The 25,037-nt window shown below is 40.6% G+C and overlaps 1 protein-coding gene across 3 annotated transcripts in view; it reads left to right on the top strand.

Moving 5' to 3' along the window:
* The first annotated feature begins 5,186 nt into the window (after window positions 1-5,186).
* MRS2 (magnesium transporter MRS2) overlaps window positions 5,187-25,037 on the top strand; it is a 35,387-nt gene continuing 15,536 nt past the window's right edge. For 2 of the 3 annotated variants that reach the window (XM_068994067.1, XM_068994066.1), the window contains exons 1-7: window positions 5,187-5,454; window positions 9,414-9,487; window positions 12,210-12,246; window positions 13,987-14,099; window positions 15,517-15,690; window positions 18,289-18,419; window positions 19,493-19,609. In XM_068994067.1, the coding sequence (XP_068850168.1) occupies window positions 5,265-5,454; window positions 9,414-9,487; window positions 12,210-12,246; window positions 13,987-14,099; window positions 15,517-15,690; window positions 18,289-18,419; window positions 19,493-19,609 (836 nt within the window). In that variant the 5' untranslated portion in view covers window positions 5,187-5,264. The remainder of the gene's footprint in view (window positions 5,455-9,413; window positions 9,488-12,209; window positions 12,247-13,986; window positions 14,100-15,516; window positions 15,691-18,288; window positions 18,420-19,492; window positions 19,610-25,037) is intronic. The other variant, XM_068994068.1, reaches the window with a different exon arrangement.

Below are 25,037 nucleotides of genomic sequence, written 5' to 3'. Positions count from 1 at the left end.
ATACCCACCACCCCCAGGCATCTCCTGCTCTCCCACAGCCTCACCTACTACCTATGTGCCAAAGCCCTTTCATTTATCCATCTAGCAAATATCTTGACTCCAAACCAACAATCTATTAATAACTCTTTATTCGGTTGGATATTTACTTGGCAGTCTCAACCAGTCCAACGTAGAATTCCCGATCTTTCCTCTAAACTATCTCTTCCTGTAGGTTGCCGTCACTCAGTACTGCTGCTGCTGCTGCTAAGTTGCTTCCGTCGTGTCTGACTCTGTGCGACCCCATGGCAGCCCACCAGGTTCCTCTGTCCCTGGGATTCTCCAGGCAAGAACACGGGAGTGGGCTGCCATTTCCTTCTCCAGTGCATGAAAGTGAAAAGTGAAAGTGAAGTCACTCAGTCATGTCCGACTCTTAGTGACCCCATGGACTGCAGCCTACCAGGATGCTCCGCCCATGGGATTTTCCAGGCAAGAGTACTGGAGTGGGGTGCCATTGCCTTCTCCTGTCACTCAGTACACAGCACTGTAATTCACTATTTTACTTCTCCCAGAATCAGGGATAATGGTTTAATTAAACACGTAGTTTATGCTGAATAAATATCTGTGAGATAAATAACTGCATAAATAAGTAAATAAAAGAAGTACAACAGAGTCAGAGGTGCTGGGGATCACAGGTGCTTCCCGGAGGTGCCAAGATAGGGTATCTGCAGCAGAGCCGGCCACCAGATGGCTTGTCAGATGCAGATTCCCAGGGAATAGTTTGAGGAGCTGTCGTAGGGCTCTTCCACCTCCCATCCAGATGGAGGCTACAGAAGGATGGAAAGACTGAAGACTTAGGCACAGGTATCATATGGAAGATTTTGGAAAAAGCTGTGCTTGGGAAATCCCACCCCTACCATGACCATCAGGAGAGAGGGGTAGGGAGGGTGTTGTCCTCTCACTCCAAATCTAGTGAGAGGAACCTCTTTAGAGCACTCCAGCAGCCTGAAGAGATCCTAGAGTCACACGCGGGCAAGGGAGACCAACTCTGCCGACAAGTAAGTGCATTCCCTCTAAAAGTGCGAGAAGTAACTGCATTCCCTCTAAAAGTGCATGGGATCCTGCATGCAGGCCTGACAACAGGAAGATCAATCTGGGCTTGTTTTTAATAGGATCCTGCCCCCCAAGAGTAGCATGGCCGGAAGAGGGGAACCTGCTTGAGGCAAGAAGGGGCAGAAACTGAAAGTGATCGGGAGGGTCACTGCCCACATCAAAGGAATGCCAATCAGATGTGTCTGGGTGGTGGTGGGGAGGAGGGAGGGGAGGGTGGGGGAGAGAGAGGGAGGTGGTCCTCTGGAGATCGCTTGAATATGCCCACAAGGAAATCAGCTTAAAATCTGCCCTGCCTAGAGATAGCATGGAGCCATCATTCAATGAACACTTTTGGTTCATTCTTACTTGGCTTCACTGCCCAGCAGAGTCAGAGACAGCAGCCGTGGAGTAAGAAAGGCAGCGGGAAAGGAGCAGGGGCAGCTTCCCAGAATCTCTGCCTATACCTCAATTTCCTATTTGTCCCCAGGCCTGACAAGGAGTGTAGAATCAAGTCTTTCCTTTGAATGAAGAGTGAAGCAGCGATTAGTATACTGGCTCTGGCAGTGTAAATCACTGGTTTATATAGAGAGTGGATGTTTTATTTTCATTGAGGTCGAGTTGATTTACAATACATTAGTTTCAGGTGCACACCATGGTGATGCAAAAATTTTATAGATCATACTCCATTTATGGATATCATAAAATATTTGTTATATTCCCAGTACTGTATCCTGGTAGCTCATTTATTTTATACGTAGGTGTTTGTACCTCTTAATCCCTTCTGCTTGACCTGCCCCTTCCTGCTCCCCTCTCCCCATTAGTAACAACCACTTTGTTCTTTGTATCTATGAGTCTGCTTCTGTCTTGTTATATTCATTTATTTTTTTAGATTCCACATGTAAGTGGAAACACACAATATTTGTCTTTCTCTGTCTGACCTATTTCACTAAACACGATAGGGAGTGGATGTCTTAAATTGCTGAACTGAGATTAGAATGAACATAAGGACTGGGAGACCGGAGAAGTCATGGAACCTGCTCAAGTTTCAAGAAGCAGGAGAAAGACCAGACCCACTCAGCAGAATTAAAGAGACGAAAATAAAGTGGCTTCTGTGATTACATCCCATGAGGGCAATGTGCTCCAAGTACAAGCCACAGTGGTTTCAGTGATCAGTTACATAAACTGGGTTGGGCAGAGAAGGGGAAAATGCCAGGATGGCTCTGCTGGGAGAATATAATCGTTGTGGGTGTAGAGTCTCCAGGAGGCTATGGTGTGCATAACTGGAATAACATTTCTGAGGTGAAACAGTTCTGGGTGAGAACCCAGTGTGAGCCTGGGGTTAGATCACCGACCTGCTTTGAAGTTCAAGAGGTAAGGAAAGGGGCTTCCCTGGTGGCTCAGTGGTTAAGAATTCACCTTCCAATGCAGGAGACTAGGGTTCAATCCCTAGTCTGGGAAAATTTCACATGCCAGGGAGCAACTAAGCTCGTGCATTATAACTACTGAGCCAACGTGCCCCAATCACCGAAGCCCATGCGCCCAAAGCCTGTGCTCTGCAACAAGAGGAGCCACCACAAGGAGAAGCCCTCACACCAAAATGAAGAGCAGCCCCCACTCTCTGCAACTGGCAAAAGTTAGCAGCAAAGAAGATCCAGTGCAGTCAAAAGAAATAAATCTTAAAAAAAAAAAGGTAGGAAAAGAGATTAAGGGATCTTAAAATCAAATTGTTATATAGTTGCAGAAATCTTTTGGGATCCTTTCATAGCTTAGGATGAAAAGAAAGGTGATGCTCACTTCCTCTGTATGTGTACTCAGTCGTAACTATAGCCCACCAGGCTCCTCTGTCCATGGGATTTTCCAGGCAAGAATACTGGCGTGGGTTGCCATTTCCTTCTCCAGGGGATCTTCCTGACTCAGGGATGGAACCCGCGTCTCCTGTGTCATCTGCATTGGCAGGCAGATACTTTACCACTGAGCCACCTGGGAGGCCTACCATCCCACAACAACTGCTCTTATCAAGATGACCGGTCAGCTCCACAGCATCATATCCTATACAGGCAATTCTCATTTCTCACCTAGCAGTAGCATTTGATGTAACTGAGCACTTCATTTTTTAAACACTTTCTTCATTTGATTTCGTGGATCCCACCCTCTAATTTTATTCCTCCTTCCTGGCCATGCCCTCTCATATTCTTCTGCTGGATTCATCTTCTCTTCTTAATCAGTTAATGTTAGAAGACCTAGAACTGAATCACAGGAACTTTTCTCTTTGAGAGAAAACTTTTCTCCTAAGAGGAGACATGTGGCTTTAAATATTTCTCTATAGTCCCAAATGTGTATATCTAGCTTCAAAATCTCCCCCAAACTCCAACCGCTTACTTGCTGTCTATGCTCAGATATCTATCCGGCAGAGCTCTCAAATTTAACAAATGCCAAGAAACAAATGCCAAGCCACAGTCTGCCCTACATCTAAATTTGCCCCTCACCAAAATTCCCTATTTCCGTAAATGGCATCATGATGGCCCATTTGTTTGAGCCAAAGAAATTTGAAGTTGACTTCTGTGCCTCTTTATTTACATCCCATCTACAAATCTTGTCAACTCAGCCTTCAGTTAATTGAACCAAACCGAACCAATCTCCCTTCCTCCATCACCCCCGCCTTAACCCAAACCATCACCATCTCTCTGCTTCCACACATACCTTTGCATAATCCCACACAGCCAAAACAATCCATATAAATGTAAATCAGATTTACATCTTTATTCAAAGTACCCCCTCCCAGAGCTCCCACCCTTCTCAGATTAAATTCCAAATCCTTGACAGGAATTATAAGGCCATGTGTCTGGTCACATCCCAAAGTTTTTCTAAGGTTTTGTAAAGTGAAAGTGAAGTGGCTCAGACTCTTTGCGACCCTGTGGACTGTAAAGGTCACCTTAGACAGACCCATCTCATCATGCTAATGACTTAAGAGTTATCACATACCGTTTCCTTATGTCTCTTATGGCATGCACTGTTTTTGAAAGATGTATTTCATCATTGTCGCCCTTATTTAAATGAAAAATCTACCAGCCATGTACTATATACCCAGGGTTTTTTTTCCAGAGATTCTAAACCCCACTCCACCCCACCCCATGGCCAGGGAAGCAGTGCTTGAAGTCCTTTGCCCTCAATGCTCAAGCCGAACATCCCGTTAGGTGAAGCCTCTGTCTACTGGCCTCCTAATCACCTTCAGTCTCAGTACCCTACAGGGAGAAAAAAAAAAAAAAAAAGATTTTCTCTTATGTTTCTTTAGCTCTGTGTTCATACACAGTGATTGGATGGAAATCTGTGAAACTTGTGTCTACCGTGCATTTCTACTTGGAAGGGCAAGTCTATTAACTCACACTTTTAAAATATGCATGTATGTTGTATTTAATCCATTCTAAGCCTCACTTTTCTCATATTTTCAAGGCTGAAATTGAGGTCACTCTTAAATGATACAATTAGAGAGCAAACTTTTACGGCGACTTTTCCTTCTTGGTGGTAAATAAAATAATGGCACCTTGAAATTGATATTAGCTTACATTTGATTAAATACAGAATATAAATCCTCCGCGTTTATGTTCCTCCGTCTTCACTAGCAAAAGTTTAATATATCATTCCATATGAAAGTTTACTTTTTCTGCATTAAGTTTAATTATAACTTGAGTTGAGAATGGGTAATAACCTCTCACTTCCAAATTGTAGATTGCATCTGTACGAAAATGCTACAGAAACTGTAAAACATTATATATATATATATATATCCAGCGTATTTTTTCACATTTAATGATTACTAGTTAATAGAAGCAATCAACACTGTACGCGCCGACCAGACCACTGCAAAGGCCCAAGGGTCGAACCTAGGTTAGGCAGTTCAACCCACGCAGGTACACGCCCCCGACCCACCCCGGAGCCGGTCCATACACGCTTTACAAGTACACACACCGGTGCAGAAGGCAAAGCTCTGATTGGCCGAGCGTCACGGGACGCGCACGCAGAGGCCCCTTCGGAGCATGCGCGGGAAATTAGACGCAGGCGCGGCGCGCCGGCGCATGCTCAGTATGCCTCCGTCGCAGCTTGGGCGCCGGCGCGGGGTCGCGAAGTGCCGGCCGCCCCGCCACTGTCCGGCATGAAGGGCTGGGGTCTCGCAGCTCCCTCCTCCTCGCTCCAGCGCCATGGAATGCCTGCGGAGCCTGGCCCAGCTTCTGCCCCGCGCGGTGGGGCTGCCCCGGCGCACCCTGTGCGCTCTGGCCTTGGGCCTGACCTCCGGCACTCGCCCCGTCGTCGCCTACGGCCGCGTCACCGAATTGCTCGGAAGGAGGCGGGCCGCGCCGCTGTGCTGGCCCCGCCGGCTCCCTGTGACAGGTACCGCTCTCCCCGCCCTGCAGTTTCGGCACGCCGGGCCTGCGGTGACCCCAGGGCCCGACCCGACCGCCCGAGCCCACGTGGCTGTGGCTGCCCGCCCCGCGGTCTGCTCCGTCCTCGGCCTCCAGGTCCGCCCTTGTGCGCCGAGGTCCTGCTCTCTTGCGCAGGTCTGCGGGCGGAGCTGTGTCCCACCAGCTCCGAACTCGACTGAGCATCGCCCCCTGGCCCCTGCTAGAGTCCGCCAGCCCTCTCCTCCCCACCGGTCCGGCTGCAAACAGGGCTGAGTGCGCTTGAGAGGTTTTTAAATTTCGCTCCGATCCATCATGATAGTGCCGAAACCAAAATTAGGCTTATCTACCTGGAATGTTTTATAAGTATTTCTCCTTTGTGTCTCTTTCTTTTGAACGGACACATTTAGACATTTGTCCAGTTGCTCAGGAAAGGGAGAGTGAGGCTGAAGACTTCAGAAACTGCTTCTGAGAAAGATCTGACTTTTCTTCAAGTACTGTGTAGCCAGATAGAAGGGGATGGAGGTAGAAGTCTGAGTTATTGTTTTTCCCCCCTAAATGATAAACCAAGATGATACCTTGACATTTTCAGAAATGTGACCATGTGGGTACTAATACTGTTCAAAAATCCAAGACATGTATGGCTTCTCAAAAATGTTCTCAAACAAGTTTTCTCAATTGTACTCTCAAAATGCTCCCAAAGTAGCTCACTTTCTCCACCTGCTTTCTCATACTCATTTGGAGGGTCTTTCCAAATTGGGTTACATTGCCGATCTAACCTTTTAGGACAAGCATTGAAATTGAGAATCTCCCTTTGATACCTTAGGGTGAAGGATGTCAGATTCGTGATCTCTGAAGATTTAGCTTTGGGACCAGAGACCAGACTTGACCACTCAGGGCTCTTGTGTGGCAGAGTTTAAGTGAAAAAGGGACAGAGAAAGCTTCTGACATAGACATCAGAAGGGGGCGGGGAGTGCCCCACTTGCTAGTCTTAGCAAGGGAGCTGTATACTGTTTTAATTAATTATTACAGTAAATCAAAAGAATGTCTCAAGGTTGTAAAGATCTTACCAGACCCACTCCCACAGTTTACGTTTTAAGATAACAGGATTCAGTTCAGTTGCTCAGTCTGGGCTCTGGGACCCCATAGACTGCAGCTCGCCAGGCCTCCCTGTCCATCACTAACTACCAGAGCTTACTCAAACTCATGTCCATTGAGTCAGTGATGCCATCCAACCATCTCATCCTCTGTCATCCCCTTCTGCCTTCAGTCTTTCCGAGCATCAGGGTCTTTTCAGATGAATTGATTCTTCACCTCAAAGGTGGTCAAAGTATTGGTTTCAGCTTCAGTATTAGTCATTCCAATGAATATTCAGGACTGATTTCCTTTAGGGTGGACTAATTGGAATAACAGGATTAGAACTTAACAATGGAAAGATCTTACCAGACCCACTCCCATAATACACCTTTTAAGATAACAGTATTAGTCAGAAGGTTTTCAGGAAGGAGAAACTGTCCTCAGGCAGGATACGTTGTTATATAATCCTTAGTACGGAGTTTAAACTGAGTTGTTTTGTTTTGTAATCATCAGTTCCAGGCTTAAAGAAAAGAATGTTTTATGGGACTAAGACTAAGAAATGTAGAGGAAAAAAAGACCTTTGTCCTTTCCTCCTCCTTGAGAACTCCAGACCCCTATCTCCTCTTCAGGAGCCCCAGACCCCTCTCTCCTCCTTGGGGACCATGGACTTCTTATCAGTCTCCCTAGAAATTGACTCTCTTCTCTCCAGGTAACATTTTATCTAACTTGTGACTTATTAGCAAGTGCTGATTTGTAGCACTGTAACTTTTATTCAGCTGACCCTCATAAGGTGGTTTGTACAGGGGGAACCAACAAACCTCAGTTCAGTTAAGTCACTCAGTCGTGTCCTACTCTTTGCGACCCCATGAATCGCAGCACGCCAGGCCTCTCTGTCCATCACCAACTCCCGGAGTTCACTCAAACTCTTGCCCATTGAGTCGGTGGTGCCATCCAGCCATCTCATCCTCTGTCGTCCCCTTCTCCTCCTGCCCCGAATCCCTCCCAGCATCAGTCTTTTCCAGTGAGTCAGCTCTTCACATGAGGTGGCCAAAGTACTGGAGTTTCAGCTTTAGCATCATTCCTTCCAAAGAACACCCAGGACTGATCTCCTTTAAAATGGACTGGTTGGATCTCCTGCAGTCCAAGGGACTCTCAAGAGTCTTCTTCAACACCACAGTTCAAAAGCATCAATTCTTCGGCTCTCAGCTTTCTTCACAGTCCAACTCTCACATCCATACATGACCACTGGAAAAACCATAGCCTTGACTAGACGGACCTTTGTTGGCGAAATAATGTCTCTGCTTTTGAATATGCTATCTAGGTTGGTCATAACTTTCCTTCCAAGGAGTAAGCGTCTTTTAATTTCATGGCTGTAGTCACCATCTGCAGTGATTTTGGAGCCCCCCAAAAATAAAGTCTGACACTGTTTCCCCATCCATTTCCCATGAAGTGATGGGACCAGATGCCATGATCTTCGTTTTCTGAATGTTGAGCTTTAAGCCAACTTTTTCACTCTCCACTTTCACTTTCATCAAGAGGCTTTTTAGTTCCTCTTCACTTTCTGCTGTAAGGGTGGTGTCATCTGTATATCTGAGGTTATTGATATTTCTCCCGGCAATCTTGATTGCAGCTTGTACTTCCAGCCCAGCGTTTCTCATGATGTACTCTGCATAGAAGTTAAATACAGCAGCTTCCACTAACTATCCATTTTACACATGGTGTGTATATGTCGATGCTACTCTCTCAATTTATCCCACCCTCTCCTTACCCATCATTTTCACAAGAACAAATTATGTCTTTGAATGTATAGGACAGAATAAAATCAGAAATGAGAATATAGCTTCCTATTCTATGGATAGGAATTTTGCCCATGCTTCTTGTGTTTAGTAGTGTGAACAGTGTCCTTTCTCAGGCATTAAATTTACTTGGTTATACTTGAGAGCTTTTCTTCAACTTAGTCTAATCACATTTTCAAGTAAAAGTTTGCTTTTATTCCAGTTCACCGGGGTCTTTATTCCAGTGCAGTGAATTATTTCACAAGTATTCACTCTAAAGTATATCAGTGGATGTAGAAAACGGACTTGTGAAAATGCTGGGTAAAGAAAGGTTGGGATGAATTGAGAGAGGAGCATTGGCATATACACACCATGTGTAAAATGGATAGTTAGTGGGGAGCTGCTGTATAGACAGGGAGCTCAGCTCGGTGTTCTGTGATGACTGAAAGGGCTGGGACGGGGGCAGGGAGGCTCAAGAGGGAAGGGATGGATATGTACACATAGCTGATTCACCTACAGCAGAAACCAAGACAACATTGTGAAGCAGTTATACTCCCATTTTTAAAAATAATTTAAAAATTAAAGTGTATCGGTGGGAAAGAAATTAAATATAGAGTTAAAATCTGTAGGCTTCATAATTTATAGGTTAATCAAATAGTCCTGATATTTGGAATGCTGAGAGGTCAGATAGTTCTTAGAATGTATGTTTTCTAAACTATGTCTTCCAATGTAACTTTCATTAAGAACCTTTCTACATACATTGTATGAAAAGGAATAGGCATTTTACTTTAATCTCAGAACATCGTTACACATTTGATGTCCAACTACAAGATATAATAATTAGGAAAAGGGGTGGTTGGAATCCATAAATTCTTCTAATGCCTCACCTAAACGATTACTTTTAAAAACCATGTTTTGCCAAACCTAACATAATCCCCTGTAAATGTTAAAAGTGTTTCTTACCCTCTGGGAAAAAAATTCAAAACATAGTGAAATAGTTTGAAACATAGTGAAACTCTACAGACTATGAGAGCTGTATCTTAGCTATATGTGAAAACCAATCATACGCTCACAAGGAATTCTCTAATTCATTCTTCAGGTGAAATTTACCGGAATAGAACTTCAGATGTGTCTCAAGCCACTTTAGCCAGTGTATCCCCAGTGTTTACTGTGGTGAGTATGTGTGGTCCATTTGATGACTTACAGAGAGTACATACTTATTAAGTTAACTGGGCTGGACAGATCAGCCATGATACTTACTTGGTTTTATAATGTATAAGTCATTGTCTTTTGTTTAGCCAGTGACTTGAGTGCCAGCTAGATTTGCTGCATAGCACTCTTGAGTCTTTGCTAATATCTGCAGAGCTTGTCTTAGTACTAGAACAAGTGGCTCAAATCACATTTCAGAGCTTCCTGGTTGAAACTCAAGATTTCTCCAGAAATCTATTCAGAAGTCCTTGAAGGCTATTAGCCACAAAATGGCTTGAACCTGTGCTGTGCAGCATAATACATGCAGAAACATTTTGAAGGTAGCACAGGGTATTACTTAAAACTGCAAGCTTTGTTGGGTCTTGATCTCTGCAGCATTCTCTAAAATGGTTCACAGAAAAAAATAGAATAAAACAACATAACTGGTGTGTATCACACACACATATTTAGAGGAAAATAAGGCCATTGGGGCACATATTAACAAAGAGAGACTCTAGGTCAAGGTTACATGGAAACTGGTTTTAATATTCTTGTAACATTTTTGTAGGCTTTTACTTTTTTTAAATCTTAATTTTTAGAGAAAGTGCGTTTTAGAAAAAGAGCCAGAGTTTGTAAATTCAGATCTCAACTCTGACTCTTACTAACTAGATGGACTTGGAGAAGTTACGATAATATCTTTGTGCCTTGGTTTTCTCATCTGTAAACTAGGTTGGGAAAGATTGAGGGCAGGAGCGAAGGGGACAACAGAGGATGAGATGGTTGGATGGCATCTTCGACTCGATGGACATGTGTTTGGGTGGACTCCAGGAGTCGGTGAGGGACAGGGAGGCCTGGCATACTGTGGTTCATGGGGGTCACAAAGAGTCGAACGTGACTGAGCGACTAAACTGAAACTAGGAGTAATAGTACCTACCTTGTAGAATTATGAGACTTAAATTAATTTAAATATGTAAAACCCTTAAAAGTAATACCTCACACATGGTAAGCATTCAGTGTATGTATTAGCCATTATATATCGTCATTATTATTTAGGCTTTTTAACATAGCTTTTCTTTATGAACTATACAGAACAAGACAACTCCCAGAACTGCACGGAGAGGTTGTCACTGTTACTCACTCTTCTGGGAGTTAGCCAGTTTAATTAAACAATACAAAGTCAGATGTTAAATATTGAAAGAAGGTTCTTTGCAGGTGAAATCATTGTCTACCAAGAACACTTAAGAAAATCAGTTGATGCTATTTGAAATAATGTGAGTTCGTTTCAAGGTAAACATTAAAAAAAATCACTTGGTATGATCTCATTTTTTTTTAATTAAAAAATCCCATTAAAAATGATACAGATAAATATGGAGATGCAAAATTTTCATCATACATTGTTAAGTTGAAAGCAGAGGAGAGACTGCAAAGAAGTGTATATAGTGTGAATGTATTTGGTAAGAATAAGTCTGGAAGGGCATTTAGTAAAATGTTAGCATGGTTTTCTCTAAAATTTGTGACCGGATAGTTTATTTGCGAATTTTCTGCAGCAGATGTATGTATTTGAAATAAGCTTAAGGAGGAAACCTAGTATATAGTACACAAAACAAAACTTCCCTTGATGTAGGTTTCCCTTTAACTCTGATGTTTTATGGTGCTTATGTATTCCTATTGATGTTATCTTTGCTCACAAGAAGCAAGCTGAAATATACTGTGTGGTTTTATGGTGGTATTATTAACATAGCATGCATATTTAGGACTTGTACCTCAAGTATATCTTAGAGTGTGTCTTCTGAAAATACATATTTAAGTAGTAATTAATGCAGCCCAGCACATAGTGATTCATTTAACATTATTTTGATGTCCTCAGACTTGACTTGTGGACAAGTATTACAGGAAAATGTTCCCTCTGTTTTATAGGAAGTAAGTACAATTTCGGCATTGTGTCCTTGCTGCACTATCAGAAGAGGTCTTTTCTGTACATATTTATTGATTCTGCAGCACCCATCAGAGAGACCTCATAGCATCCCACAGATATTAATACTTAGATTCCCAAGATAAGCCACGTTTGATCCCAGTCTATTCAGAAGGCAAAAGGATAGGAAATTCACAAGGGCAGTATTTGGTGTCTTCTCTTCAAAAGAAGTCCTTCCAGCCATCCAGGGGCTCCTGTGGCTCCCTGTGTGAAGCTCAGGTATGAGGAGAGGATATTCTCCAAGGTGGGTGCAAGATCCACCTTGGCTTAGACCCCCTGAGGCCCTCTTGTCAGTATCTCTTGTCACCATCCCAGAGGTATATCCCAGGCTCCTGCAAGGAGCAGTCAGTTACGAGAGCCACTGTCTTCGGGAAGGCAGAACTGTGGCTCCCCGCCAGGTATCAGAATCCACTCTCAGTCTCCCCATTGCAGCCCATCAAGCAGTGATTGGGCATTTTCACCATGAATGATACGGCCTAGTAACACAGCTGACACTCCTTCATCAGATCTTCTGAGGAACCAAGTTAGATAGTTAATCCAAGGTCAGATTTGTCCTGGGAAAGGAAAGGGGACTTTTTGTTTTAATCCTGAACTCATAACTGAATTTAACCTAAGAACAGCAGATATGGTTTATATCTTCATTATTTTAGAGTTATTTTCAGAATACCACATGATATGATACCACAAATCATGTCCTATTTGGGAAAAAATAATGCTGTTATTATCTGTCTCCAGACAAAATTTGACAAAGAAGGAAAGGTGACTTCTTTTGGTGAGTATCTGTAATTTTCTTTTAAATCAACCCACTGGAAGTAAAGAAACTATTATATTTTGAGTAGAATATTGTTTGCTTATGTGGATGTATTGAAGATGATCTTTCTTAAGCATTTGTCCATTAGCCCTAACTACTGGCAGCATTTGACCTGTACTGCAATTTTCGGGGGCTGGGGGGGAGGTGAGAAGCCACTCACTCTAACAGAATGTTCAAGCAAGAGTGTTGGCTGGTATGCAGCCAAGAGAGAAACACTTTGCCCTTGTGTTTCTCTTCCTTAGTCTCCCTTCCACTGCCCTGGTCCCCATGGTCCTCTCCCCCTGTGCCATGTTGAGGGCAGAATCAAGTAATACCACTGCCACTGCAGTGCAGTGGGTGACGGCGGACAGGAGGGACAGGGCACTGGATGGCAGTCATTGAAACTCTGCCAACGATGGCTCTTGTGGACGGTTTCTTTTTAAAATGAAACTCCGCATTACTTTACCATCTGACCTCAGGTGCAGGTTTCAAGTCTTCCTGTCCTTCCCACCCTCTAGTCCTGTTCCTGCTGTTGCTGAAATCCTAGTGGGGTATATTGGGTATTGTTTGGCTCCGTATCGCCTCGAAAGGTTGTTCTACTTAGAGCTCTATCACAGGTGTGGCTTGATAGTATAAGAATAGATGCTCCTATTACCAGCATGATTTCTTGAGTTTGTTCATCTCTTTTGCTTTTTCTTAGGTGATAAATTTAGTTTTCAGGTAGGAGAATCTAGTGATTTTATTTTCTCATTTTGTATTAGTCTAAGAACAAAGACAATTGGACCATCTGTTCATAGATTTAAAATGCTGAACTTAATAATATAGTAAGGAAACAATAGAAAATGTAGTTCTGTACAGTTCATATTTAAAAATCCCTGCATCTAGAGCTAGGAATTGTTACTTTAAGTTCTAATGATGTATAACTATGGTTTTTATACTGGTCCCAAGGGGTTTCTGTAAGTGCAGAGAAATTTTATGAAGTATGGTTAAGAGGAGAATAGAAAAATTAGTTTGACCAGATTTAGCCTGAATGTTTTTGAGGTAGAAATGGGTGTTACAAAGACCCACTTTGATTACTTAGCCATTAAAAAGAATGAAATAATGGCATTTGCAGCAACATGGATATAGAGATTGTCATACTGAGTGAAGTAAGTCAGACAGAAAAGGAGAATTATCGTGTGATATCCTTTATATGTGGACTCTAAAAAGAAATGATACAAATGAACTTAAAAAATAAAGACTCACAGACTTAAAAAACAAACTTATGGTTGTAGGGGGAGTGGGGAGAGTCAGGGGAAAGGGATAATTAGGGAGTTTGGGATGGACATGTACACACTGCTATATTTAAAGTGGATAACCAACAAGGACCCACCATATAGCATATGGAACTCTGCTCAATGTTATATGGCAGCCTGGATGGGAGGAGGGGAGTTCGGGAGAGAATGGATACATGTGTATCTATATGCCTGAGTCCCTTTGCTGTTCACCTGAAATTGTCACAACATTGTTAATCGGCTATACCCCAATACAAAATTAAAAGTTAAAAAAGTGCAGTGGCATAAATTGCAAAAAAAAAAAAGCAAAAAGACCCATTTTAGCTCTTGTTTCTGGTAGTAATAGAAGATTATCTCAATGGTGTTGGGATGGGTACTCTGATATAAAAATCTAAACTTTCTGGTTTATAAGTTTACCCACTCTTTATTGAATACATTTCTTTTTTAGAAAGGAAGAAAACTGACTTATATCAAGAATTAGGTCTTCAAGCCAGAGATTTGAGGTTTCAGCATTTAATGAGCATCACAACCAGAAACAATAGGATTATCATGCGAATGGAGGTAAAGGATTGTATTTCATTTTCATGTCTCCCCTGCAGTCTTAAAGTTCCTTCCTTACTATCTTGATCAGTAGTTTAAAAGTAATTTTGTAATAAAAAAATAGATGTGTGAAACTATTATGTGATATAACATGGTGTTAGGAGTAGAACTCATTTTATGTGAATTGTGTACCTGTGCTCAGCAGGTGAAGCACTGCTCTGTTAATCATGGAAAAGGTCTGGTTTTCGAAATAGCCTAGAAGTAGCCTTTATATTTTATCATCTTTTTTTTAAATATTTGTTTATTTGACTGCTGGATGTTAGTTGCTGCATGTGGGACCTAGTTCCCTGACCTGGGATTGAGCTGGGGGCCCCCTGCATTGGGAGCGCAGAATCTTAGCCACTGGACCACCAGGAAAGTCCCTAAAGTTTATAACTAGCATTTTTCAAAACTTTTTAAAAAGTGCCTCTTTAATAGAGAAGTATGTGATAAATTGAACTATTTTATAATATAACATGTTAGGAGTAGAACTCATTTTACATGGATTATAGAAGAACGTTAATTATAGCATCTAATTGGTATGTGTATAGGTATTCACTGTATAATTTTTCAACTTTTTTGAATAAAAATGTTTGTATTAGAGTTGACCTTTGAGCCTCATGGGGGTGGGGGCACTGAACCTCCAAGCAGTAAAAAATACATGTGTACGATAGAGTTCCTCCATACCTGCTGTCCTCGGATTCAGCCACTGCAGATTGTGTCCGTGTATTTGTGTGGTATTTACTACCGAAAAACATCTGCATGTAAAATGACCCAAACAGAATATGTTAGCCTTTCTCTTCAGAGTAAATTTTTAACTTCATAGTGTTCTAAATTAGAGCACTAAGGCCACATTTTATCTTTATGATTTCAGATTAGCTTAGTATGTTTTGATGATATTTTAAAAAGGAAATTTCCCCACTTCAACCAAACCAATCATGATTAATCTTTTCTAAAAATCTGCTGAATGCTTGACTTTAAGACCTTGTCTTGTTTCCTTTGTTCTCTATATTTCTCTTGATTACCCTGGAAATCCTAGTAAATACATAATTTCCTTAATTCTAGTTCTGTTGAGAGTGAGTTAGAGGTATTAAGACTTGCATTTATTTTAGGCTTCCTTTCTTTTAAAAAAAATGTCTTGGTTTTTTGTTTTTGTTGATTTGTTTTTGAAAAACCAAATGAACAGTGATTTGATTTAGGCTTAGTCCAAAATTAATAAGAGTATTGGGACTTCCTTGGTGATCCAGTGGCTAAGATTCCTTGCTCCCAATGCAAGGCCTGGGTTTGATCCCTGGTCAGGGAACTAGGTCCCATGTGCTGCAGCTAAGACTTAGTACAGTGTGCGTGCGTGCGTGTGTGTGTGTATATATATATATATATTTTTTTTTTATTTTAACAGTATTTGAAAGCTGTGATAACTCCGGAGTGTCTTCTGATACTAGATTATCGTAATTTAAATCTGGAGCAGTGGCTTTTCCGGGAACTCCCTTCACAGTTGGCTGGAGAGGGTCAACTTGTCACATACCCTTTACCTTTTGAATTTAGAGCTATAGAAGCACTCTTGCAGTATCGGGTAAGCCTGTGTTTGTCCAGCTTCTTGAATGTCTTCTGATTTTACAGTGCTGTGGAGGAGGAAGACCCTTTGGTTTTTTCTGTTTTTGGCTGTGCTGGGTCTTTGTTGCCGTGTGGGCTTTCCCCTAGTTGTAGCAAGTGGGGCCTTCTCTCTAGCTGTGGTGCACAGGCTTCTAATAGCGTGGCTTCTCTTGTTGCTCAGGGTTTCCCTGGTGGCTCAGATGGTAAAGAATCTGCCTGCAATGCAGGAGACTGGGGTTCGATACCTGGGTTGGGAAGATCCCCTGGAGAAGGAAATGGCAACCCACTCCAGTATTCTTTCCTAGGAAATCTTATGGATAGAGGAGTCTGGTGGGCTACAGTCCATGGGATCGCAGAGTCAGACATGACTTAGCCACTAAACAACAACTCTTGTTTCTGAGCACAGGCTCCAGAGTGCTAGGGCTTCAGCATCAGTAATTGTGACTCCTGGGCTCAGTAGTTGTGACTTCTGGGCTCTAAGGACAGGCTCAGTAGCTCTGGTGCACAGGCTGAGTTGCCTCACGGCATGTAGGATCTTCCCAGATCTGGGATCGAACCCATGTTTCCTGCACTGGCAGATGGATTCTTTACGACTGAGCCACCAGGGAAACCCTGGTATTGTTCTAATGGCACTTGCCGTAACCACACCCTCCCCCCAAATAGAAACATCTCAGGGTCTTATATGTGGAAAGTGCTTAATTCTTAAACTTTATGACTCAAATAGATCTAAAGTCTCTAGGTATAGTATACTGAGTCTCTTTAACAGTCATGTTATGACATTCAGTGAAACACATCTCAGGTTGTCTATCCTGACATCCTGTTCAGGGATGCTAATTCAAAATACTTTATCTTAAATATGATATAAATGAACATACCAAAAGGTTTTAGCTTTATGCCATTTTATTCTCTAACTAAATTGTATGTTGGGTAACTGCTTACACATGATAAAGTGAAGTGAAGTCACTCAGTCATGTCCGACTCTTTGTGACCCCATGGACTATAGCCCACCAGGCTCCTCCATGCATGGAATTTTCTAGGCAAGAATACTGGAGTGGGTTGCCATTTCCTTCTCCAGGGGATCTTCCCGACCCAGGGATCAAGCCTGGGTCTCCCACATTGTGGGCAGACACTTTACCGTCTGAGCAACCAGAGAAGCCCTACACGTGATAAATATAATACAAATATTTCATCAGATCATTCTGATACTTACCAACCATTCTTTGATTTGTTGGTACAATCCTTTGTCTGAGGTAGCTAAATGATGCCTCTGTTTGAGACCTAGTTTGACCTAGGAATCGTGTACACTTCTCACAGCACTTGTATTAAATTGATAATCACTGAGGGTCTGGGGATCCTGTCAAGCTGTGAACAAGGATGGTCAATGCTTTCTGGGCCGTGACAAATGTTTCGTCATCTATTCTTCCCCCATCAGTCAGGATAGTACTGTTCAGGACCTGGCTACAAGCAAGAGCCAGTGCCATCCTAACCAGATTGGAGAAGAGGAGGGAAGAGGGGAGAGTAGAGGGGGCATGAGGTGGGTGGGGGGTTGGTGGGACCTGGCACCCTTCTCTTTGTCTGCCTTGCTCTGTTGAGGTAGTAGGAGATGGCTCCATTCCTTCCTGGGGTTAGTAAGGCAGCAGCACCAGCTAGTACCAGCCAGTGAGATGGTGGCTAGTTGAAGCCCACTCACTGAGCAGGGAAGTAATAGAAGGAAGGAAATGAAGGTACATGAACAGTGGTCAGTGCTGAAGCAACACAGACTGAGTCAGCTCTCAGGAGCTCATGCTGGGGTGGAGAGCATATTGCAATTTACACTATTAATTTCACTACTTAATTCAGCTACTGTTACACTGCATACTAACAGTTATTGGAAGTGTTTTAATATTTTAACAGATAGTATAGCTATATCATGGAGAAGGGCAACCCACTCCACTATTCTTGTCTGGAAAATCCCATGGACAGAGGGCTATGGTCCGTAGGGTTGCCAGGAGTCTGACACAACTGAAGCGACTTAGCATGCACATACACATATCTGTATCAATGAATACCTGCTGATTAATCCTGCTGTGCCTATATTAACATGAATAATAAATATACATTTGACTTTTCAACTTTACTTTTTAAAGTTTAATATATGTTCTGTTTTTTTAAAGAGCATTTTTATTTTTTGCAAAATAACTTTGTTCATAGGAATTTTGAACCACATCCTATTCTGTTACAAAGAACGTGGGTATTGTTTACCAGACGTGAAGTTTGTTTTAACCAGGGAATGGCAGCTTTTCTTTTAATCAGTCTCCCATTCCTTTCATACTAAGTGTCTGTAGGGGGAGGACTCTTACAGGAATTAATTTCCTGTCACCCAAATGGGAGCCTGGCAACATTATGCATGCGTATCTTTTAACCTAGGAGATTCTTTTTTTAATCATCTGGGATAGGCATTCCAACAGTAATCATGTTCTGAAATGTTACCAACCTTCCTAGCTATTTTCGATTTCTGTATTTAATCAGAGGATTCACTGACCCTGAGTATTCTAAAAAGATTGTTTTAATTCTTATGAAAGGTCATGTTGTTATCTAGATCAACACCCTTCAGGGGAAACTTAGCATTTTACAACCACTGATCCTTGAGACATTGGACGCTTTGGTGGATCCCAAACATTCTTCCATAGACAGAAGCAAACTGCACATCTTGCTACAAAATGGCAAAAGGTAAATATGGTTGATTTACCAAGTTGGGAATTAGACACAAATGTCTTAAACTTCTCTTTTAGTAGTCTTAGAGTGAAACGTTTAAGGTAAATTCAGATCCAAAATTAGTGTAGTTATTAACTATCTTAAAAATACCAACTAGTCTTGCAAATGGTAATGACATTATTTACTTTGAAACTTAATCTCAATGCCTTCATTGCCATATCTGGTTTTCATTATTCTTAAAAATCTTTCATAACTTTAAAGTAGGAAAGTAGCCTAGGGTTACTTTAAACAGCTTTTTATAAAGAATTAGGGTTAGGGTTAGTAGCCTAGGTGGGAAGTTGAGCTAAAGGGGGCCCACAAACAAATGTTTATTGAAAAGCTATTTTCAATGAAATGCTGTATCAGTCTCTTTTATATGTGTGATGTCATCTCAACCTGTCATCAATCCTGTTGACATGGTCCTCATTTTGAAGATAAGAAAATCGAGGTCTAAGTAACTTGTCTAAACTTTAATAGCTACTAAATGACAGATCTATATTCAAATCGTTTTTTTTTCCTTCCAAAGTTCATGAAGTTTTTGTTTGTTGATCATAATGCATTCCAGAATTTAATATATTAATTTGTATTACAGATTGAATGATCAGTCCCTCAGGATTTGTACCCCCTAAAATACTTTCAAGAGTCAACAGTTAATATTCCTGAGTCAGTTTTTTGTCGAAAAATATTAGGATGTTCTTATCAAATAAAAGTAAATGGTCTCTTCTTGTATTATCACTGCCATAATTAAGAATAAAAGTAAATTTCTGGCCCCAAAAGTTTACATCACAGTGATGGTATGTTTCTGAGATAAATAACATAGGCTGAAAATTATATCATCATTTAATTTTATCACTTAATATATTAACAGTCTTGTATTGGGAATTGATTCTCAAACTGCCTAGTAAATACCAAAAACTTTTTACATGTCGGTGTTTATCATGAGTGTATAAGGGAGTCTGCTTGATAAGACATTAGAAAGGCACTACTCCTGTAGGAAAATTTTTTACAGGTTTATGTTATTGATCATTTCTGTACAATTATTCTTACAGCCTGTCAGAGTTAGAAACAGATATTAAAATCTTCAAAGAGTCCATTTTAGAGATCTTGGATGAAGAAGAGCTGCTCGAAGAGCTCTGTCTGACAAAGTGGAGTGACCCACGAGTCTTGTAAGTGAACAGTGATGCTTTGTTAGTTTTTCCCTTAGAATTAGTTGTCTTCTTCAGATAACTTTTTATAAAGAAGAACATTTTTCTGGAATAGAGAGTGGACTTTTCATCCCCCGTTTCATTATTTCCTTTTCCGTATTGCATCTAACTGAATTTAATGAGGACTTGTTAAGTGCTTGCTCTGTATACAACAGCTATAAAGGTAAACACACCATTGCCTTTATCTTCAAATGCCTGACCAACAGAGTGACATACACGGCTAACTTTGCTGGAGAGGTCAGTGGGAGAGGTGGGGCAAAGGGTGGATGGAGTGCGGGGAGGCGAAGGAGACACTGGCACAGATTCTGTAAGTCTGGTTAACATAAAAACACTCATCTTACAGACCTTTCATCTCTTAGGAACTTAAAAATCATGTATGCTTCTTCTGTATACACAAGTTTAAATGCTGCCTTTTCAAATGTTTTTGTTCTTTGTAACTATCATTATCAGAGATTAATACAGACACCTTTGTAATGTTCATAGTTTCTGTAGTGTGTACAGATTTTTTAATTGAGAAATGTTATCTATATCTTAATAAGGAAACAAAATAAAAAGGGCTTTGTAACCCTTGATATTCTAACAGATAGATATAGTAGCAGAAACTCGAACACTTGAACTCCTGTTTGCTTTCCTTCTTAAGCCAGTCTGTCTCTAATATGCTTTATAAGTGTCTTTTCCAGAGTGCTTCATTCCTGCTTATCTTCTTTGGTAGGACTGGGGGTATAACTAAAGAGGGGGAAAAAACTAGTAACTTTTTTTTTTAGTGGAAGTATAATTGGTTTACAATTTTGTCCTAATTTGTGTTATACAACAGAGCGACTCAGTTACACACCTATGTATATTCCTTTTTTAGATTCTTTTCCGTTGTGGTTTATCCCAGGAGATCGGTTATAGTTACCTGTTCTGTACAGTAGGACCTGGTTGTTAGCCATTCCATATGTAATCGTTTGCATCCACTACAGGCTCCCAGTCCATCTCTCTGTCGCCTCCTCCCCCTTGGTGATCACAAGTCTGTTCTTTATGTCTGTTTTATAGATAGGTTCATTTACGCCACATTTTAGATTCCACATATAAATGATGTCATGTATTTGTTTTTCTAACTTCACTTAGTATGATAATCCCTAGTTATATCCATGTTGCTGCAAAAATGTCATTAGTTCATCCTTTTTATGGCTGAGTAGTATTCCGTTGTATGCATGTACCACATCTTTATTCATTCATCTGTCCACAGACATTTAGGTTGTTGCAGTGTCTCAGCTGTCGTAAATAGTGCTGCTACACTGTGAATATGCTACGTTGGAGTCCATATATCTTTTTGAATTATAGCTTTGTCCAGGAATATGCCCTGGACTAGGATTGCTGGATTATACAATAATTTTTTTTTTTCTCCCCATCCGTCCTTCCCCACACTCCTCTATACAATAATTTTATTTTATTTTTAGTTTTCTAAGGAATCTCCATACTGTTTTCCATAGTGGCCACACTAATTTACATTCCCACTAACAGAATAGGAGGATTCTCTTTTCTCCACACTCTCTCCAGCTTTTGTTTTTTGTAGAGTTTTTGATGATAGCTATTCTGACTAGTGTGAAGTGGTACCTCATTGTAGTTTTGATTTGTATTTCTCTAATAATTAGTGATGTTGAGCATATTTTCATGTGCCTACTGGCCATTTCATGTCTTTGGAGAAATGTCTATTAAGGTCTTCGGCCCATTTTTCGATTGGGTTATGTGGTTTTGGGAGTTGTATGAGCTATTTTTATATTTTGGAAATTAAGCCCTTGTCAGTTGCATCATCTGCAAATATTTTCTTCCAGTCTGTAGGTTGTCTTTTCGGGGTTTTTTTTTTAATTGTTCCTTTGCTGTGCAAAACTTCTAAGTTTGATTAGGTGCCACTTGTTCTTTTTTATCAATATTTCTGTTGCCTTGGGAGACTGACCTGAGAAAATACTGGTACGATTTACGTCAGGTTATGTTTTGCCTTTGCTCTCTTACAGTTTAATGATATCATGTCTTATGTTTGAAGTCTTTAAGCCATTTTGAGTTTATTTTTGTGTAGGGTGTGAGGGTGTATTCTAACTTCATTGACTTACATGCAGCCTTCCAAATTTCCCAGCACTGCTTAACTGAAGAGACTGTCTTTTTCTAGTTGTATATTCTTGCCTCCTTTGTCAAAGATTAATTAACGATAGATGTGTGGGTTTGTTTCTGGGTTCTCTATTCTGTTCCATTATCCCTAGTCTTGTTTTTGTGCCAGTTAGCACATTGTTTTACTGTAGCTTCCTAGTATTGTCTGAGGTCTGAGAGAGTTATGCCTCCTGTTTTGTTTCTGTTTCCTCAGGATTGCTTTGGCAGTTCTGGGCTTTTTATGGTTCCATATAAATTTTTGGATTATTTAATTCTGTGAAAATGTCATGGGTAATTAGATAGGGATCTCTATTAAATTTGTAGATAACTTTGGGTGGTATTGCCCTTTAAACAATATTCTTTCAATCCAAGAGCATGGGATATCTTTCCATTTCTTTGAATCCTCTTTAATTTTAACATTCCCTTTTCTGTATTTCATTGTTAGTGTAAAACTGATTTACGAACGTTAATCTTACATTCTGCTACTTTGCTGAATTCATTTATAGGTCTAGTAGATTTTTTTCTGCAGTCCTTAAGGTTTTCTATGCATTTTCATGTCTTCTGCATATGATGGCAATTTTATCTCTTCCTTTCCAGTTTGAATACCTTTTCTTGTCTGTCTGCCGTGGTTAGGACTTCCATCACTACACTGAATAGCAGTAGTAAGGGTGGGCCTCCTTGTTTTCTTATTCCAGGTATAGTGGGAAGACTTTCAGCATTTCACTGTTGAATATTATATTGGCTTTGGGTTTGTCATAAGTGGCTTTTAGTGTGTTTTTGTTATGAATGGATTGAATTTTGTCAGATGCTTTTTCTGTATCTGTTGAGATGATCATATGGTTTTTGACTTTTATTTACGTGGTGTATTACATTGGGGATTCCCAAGTGGCACTAGTGGTAAAGAACCCACCTGCCAATGCAGAAGATGTAAGAGACTCAGGTTCGATTCCTGGGTTGAGAAAAACCCCTCGAAGGGTATGACAGCCCACTCCAGTATTCTTGCCTTGTGAATTCCCATGGACAGAGGAGCCTAGCAAGGTACAGTCCATGGGGTTGTAAAGAGTTGGACGTGACTGAGCACTGATTGATTGGTTTTGCATATGTTGAAGCATCCTTGTGAATTTGTGATAAATCCCTCTTGGTTTTGGTACATGATCTTTTTCATATGTTGTTGGATTCAGTTTGCTAATATTTTGTGGAGAATTTTTGTATCTCTATTCATTGAGGGTATTTGCCCTGTGGTTTTCTGTTTTGGTGGTACTTGTTTAGTTTTGTTATCAGGTGATTGATTGTGGCTTCATGGCAATCCACTCCAGTATTCTTGCCTGGAGAATTCCATGGACAGAGCATGGTGTCAGAGTCAGTCACGAGTGACTTAACACACTTTCCTATTACTAGAATGTCTTTGGGAGTGATCCCCCCTCTCCAGTGTTAGAATAGTTTAAGAAGTTTTTTGTATGTTTGGAATAATTCACCTTTAAAGCCACCTGGTCCTGTAGTTTTGTTTGTAGGGAGTTTTTGTTTGTTTTTTTAAGTCACAGATTCTATTTCACTTCTGATGATCAGTCTGTTCAGGTTATCTTGTCTCCTTGATTTAGTTTTGGTGGACTGTATCTTTCTAGAAAGTTGTCCATTTCTTCTAAGTTGTCGAATTTGTTGGCATATAATTGTTCATAGTATTCTCTGAAGGGTTTTTTGTATTTCTGCAGTATCAGTTGAAATTTCTCCTTTTTCATTTCCTAATTTATTTGGATTCTATCTTTTTTCTTCTTGGTGAGACTGGCCAGAGGTTTGTCAATTTTGTTTATCCTTTCAAAGACCCAGTTCTTGATCTTACTGATTTTTTATTTTATTTTATTTATTTTGGGCTGTGCTGGGTCTTCATTGTTGCATGGACTTTCTCTGGTTCTGGCAAGTGGGGATTACTCTAGTAGCGGTTCACAGGCTTCGGAGCACAGGCTCCCAGGCGCTCGGGACTTCAGCAGTTGCTGCTCCTGGGCTCTAGAGCACAGTTGTGGCATGCAGGTTTAGTTGCTCTGCAGCATGTAGGATCTTCCCAAACCAAGGATCAAACCCATGCTGTGTCTCCTGCAGTGGGAGTCGGATTCTTTACCTCTGAGCCATGAGGGAAGCCTGGTGTTGGGGTTTTTTTTTGTTTTTTTTTTAATCTCAATTTATTTCCTTGCTGATCTTTATTATTTTCCTCCTACTGACTTGAGGTTTTGTTTTTTTGTTTTTTCTTATTCTTTTAGGTCATATGTTAGGTTGTTAATTTGAGATATTTTTTTCTTGTTTTTTGAGGTAGGTGTGTAATTTCCTTTTTGATTTCTTCATTTACCTGTTGGGTAGTAACATATGGATTTCTTTTCCTTTGGTTGATTTCTGGCTTCATGCTGTTCTGAGGAAAAATGCTTGAAATAATTTCTTTACTCTTATGGTTGTTGAGGTTAGTTTTGTGTCCTAGCATGTGGTCAGCCCTAGAGAATGCTCCATGTGCACTTGAAAAGAATGTGTATTCTGGGTTTTTTGGAAATAATGTCCTGAAAATACCAGTTAAGTCTTAACTGTCATATCATTTAGGATCTCTGTTGCCTTAGTGATTTTTCTGTCTAGAAAACCTGCCCATTGATGTGAATGGGGTGATAAAATCTCCTGTTATATTCTCATCAGTTTCTTCTTTTTTAGCTGTTAGTATTTTATGTGTTTGGGGCAATATATGTTGACAAGTGTAAAATCCTCTTCTTGCATTGATCCTTTTACCATTATATATTTTCCTTCTTTTCCTTTATGGCTTTTGTTTTAACGTCTATATGTCTGATAAGATTATTCTAACTCCTGTTTTCTTGTTATTTCCATTTGCATGAAATGCTTTTTTCCTTCCCTTCACTTTCAATCTGTGTGTGTCCTTTGCCCTAAGATGGCTGTCTTGTAGGCAGCATATCATAGGCTCTTATTTGTTTATCCAGTTTGCCATTCTTTTTGGATTTGAGTATTCAGTCCATTGACATTCAAGGTAGTTAGTGATGCTTATATATTTACTGCCAGTTTAAACCTTGTTTCCCAGTCTATTCTGTTTCCTTTTTGTTCCTTTGTCTTTTTCTGTTTCTTTTTGTGGTTTGATGATTTCCTTTTCTCTTACCCTTGTATTCTCTTTGGGTTTTTTTTTTTTTTTTTTTAACCATTATATGTTTTTAATTTGTAGTTGCCCCGTTTTTCAGGTATATTAACCCTTTCCTATATCTGCTTGCTTTAGGGTGATAGC

The sequence above is a fragment of the Capricornis sumatraensis genome, chromosome 22 (genome assembly GCF_032405125.1).
Source record: "Capricornis sumatraensis isolate serow.1 chromosome 22, serow.2, whole genome shotgun sequence".
In the NCBI taxonomy this organism is placed as follows: domain Eukaryota; kingdom Metazoa; phylum Chordata; class Mammalia; order Artiodactyla; family Bovidae; genus Capricornis; species Capricornis sumatraensis.
This window is presented reverse-complemented; position numbering and strand designations above follow the sequence as displayed.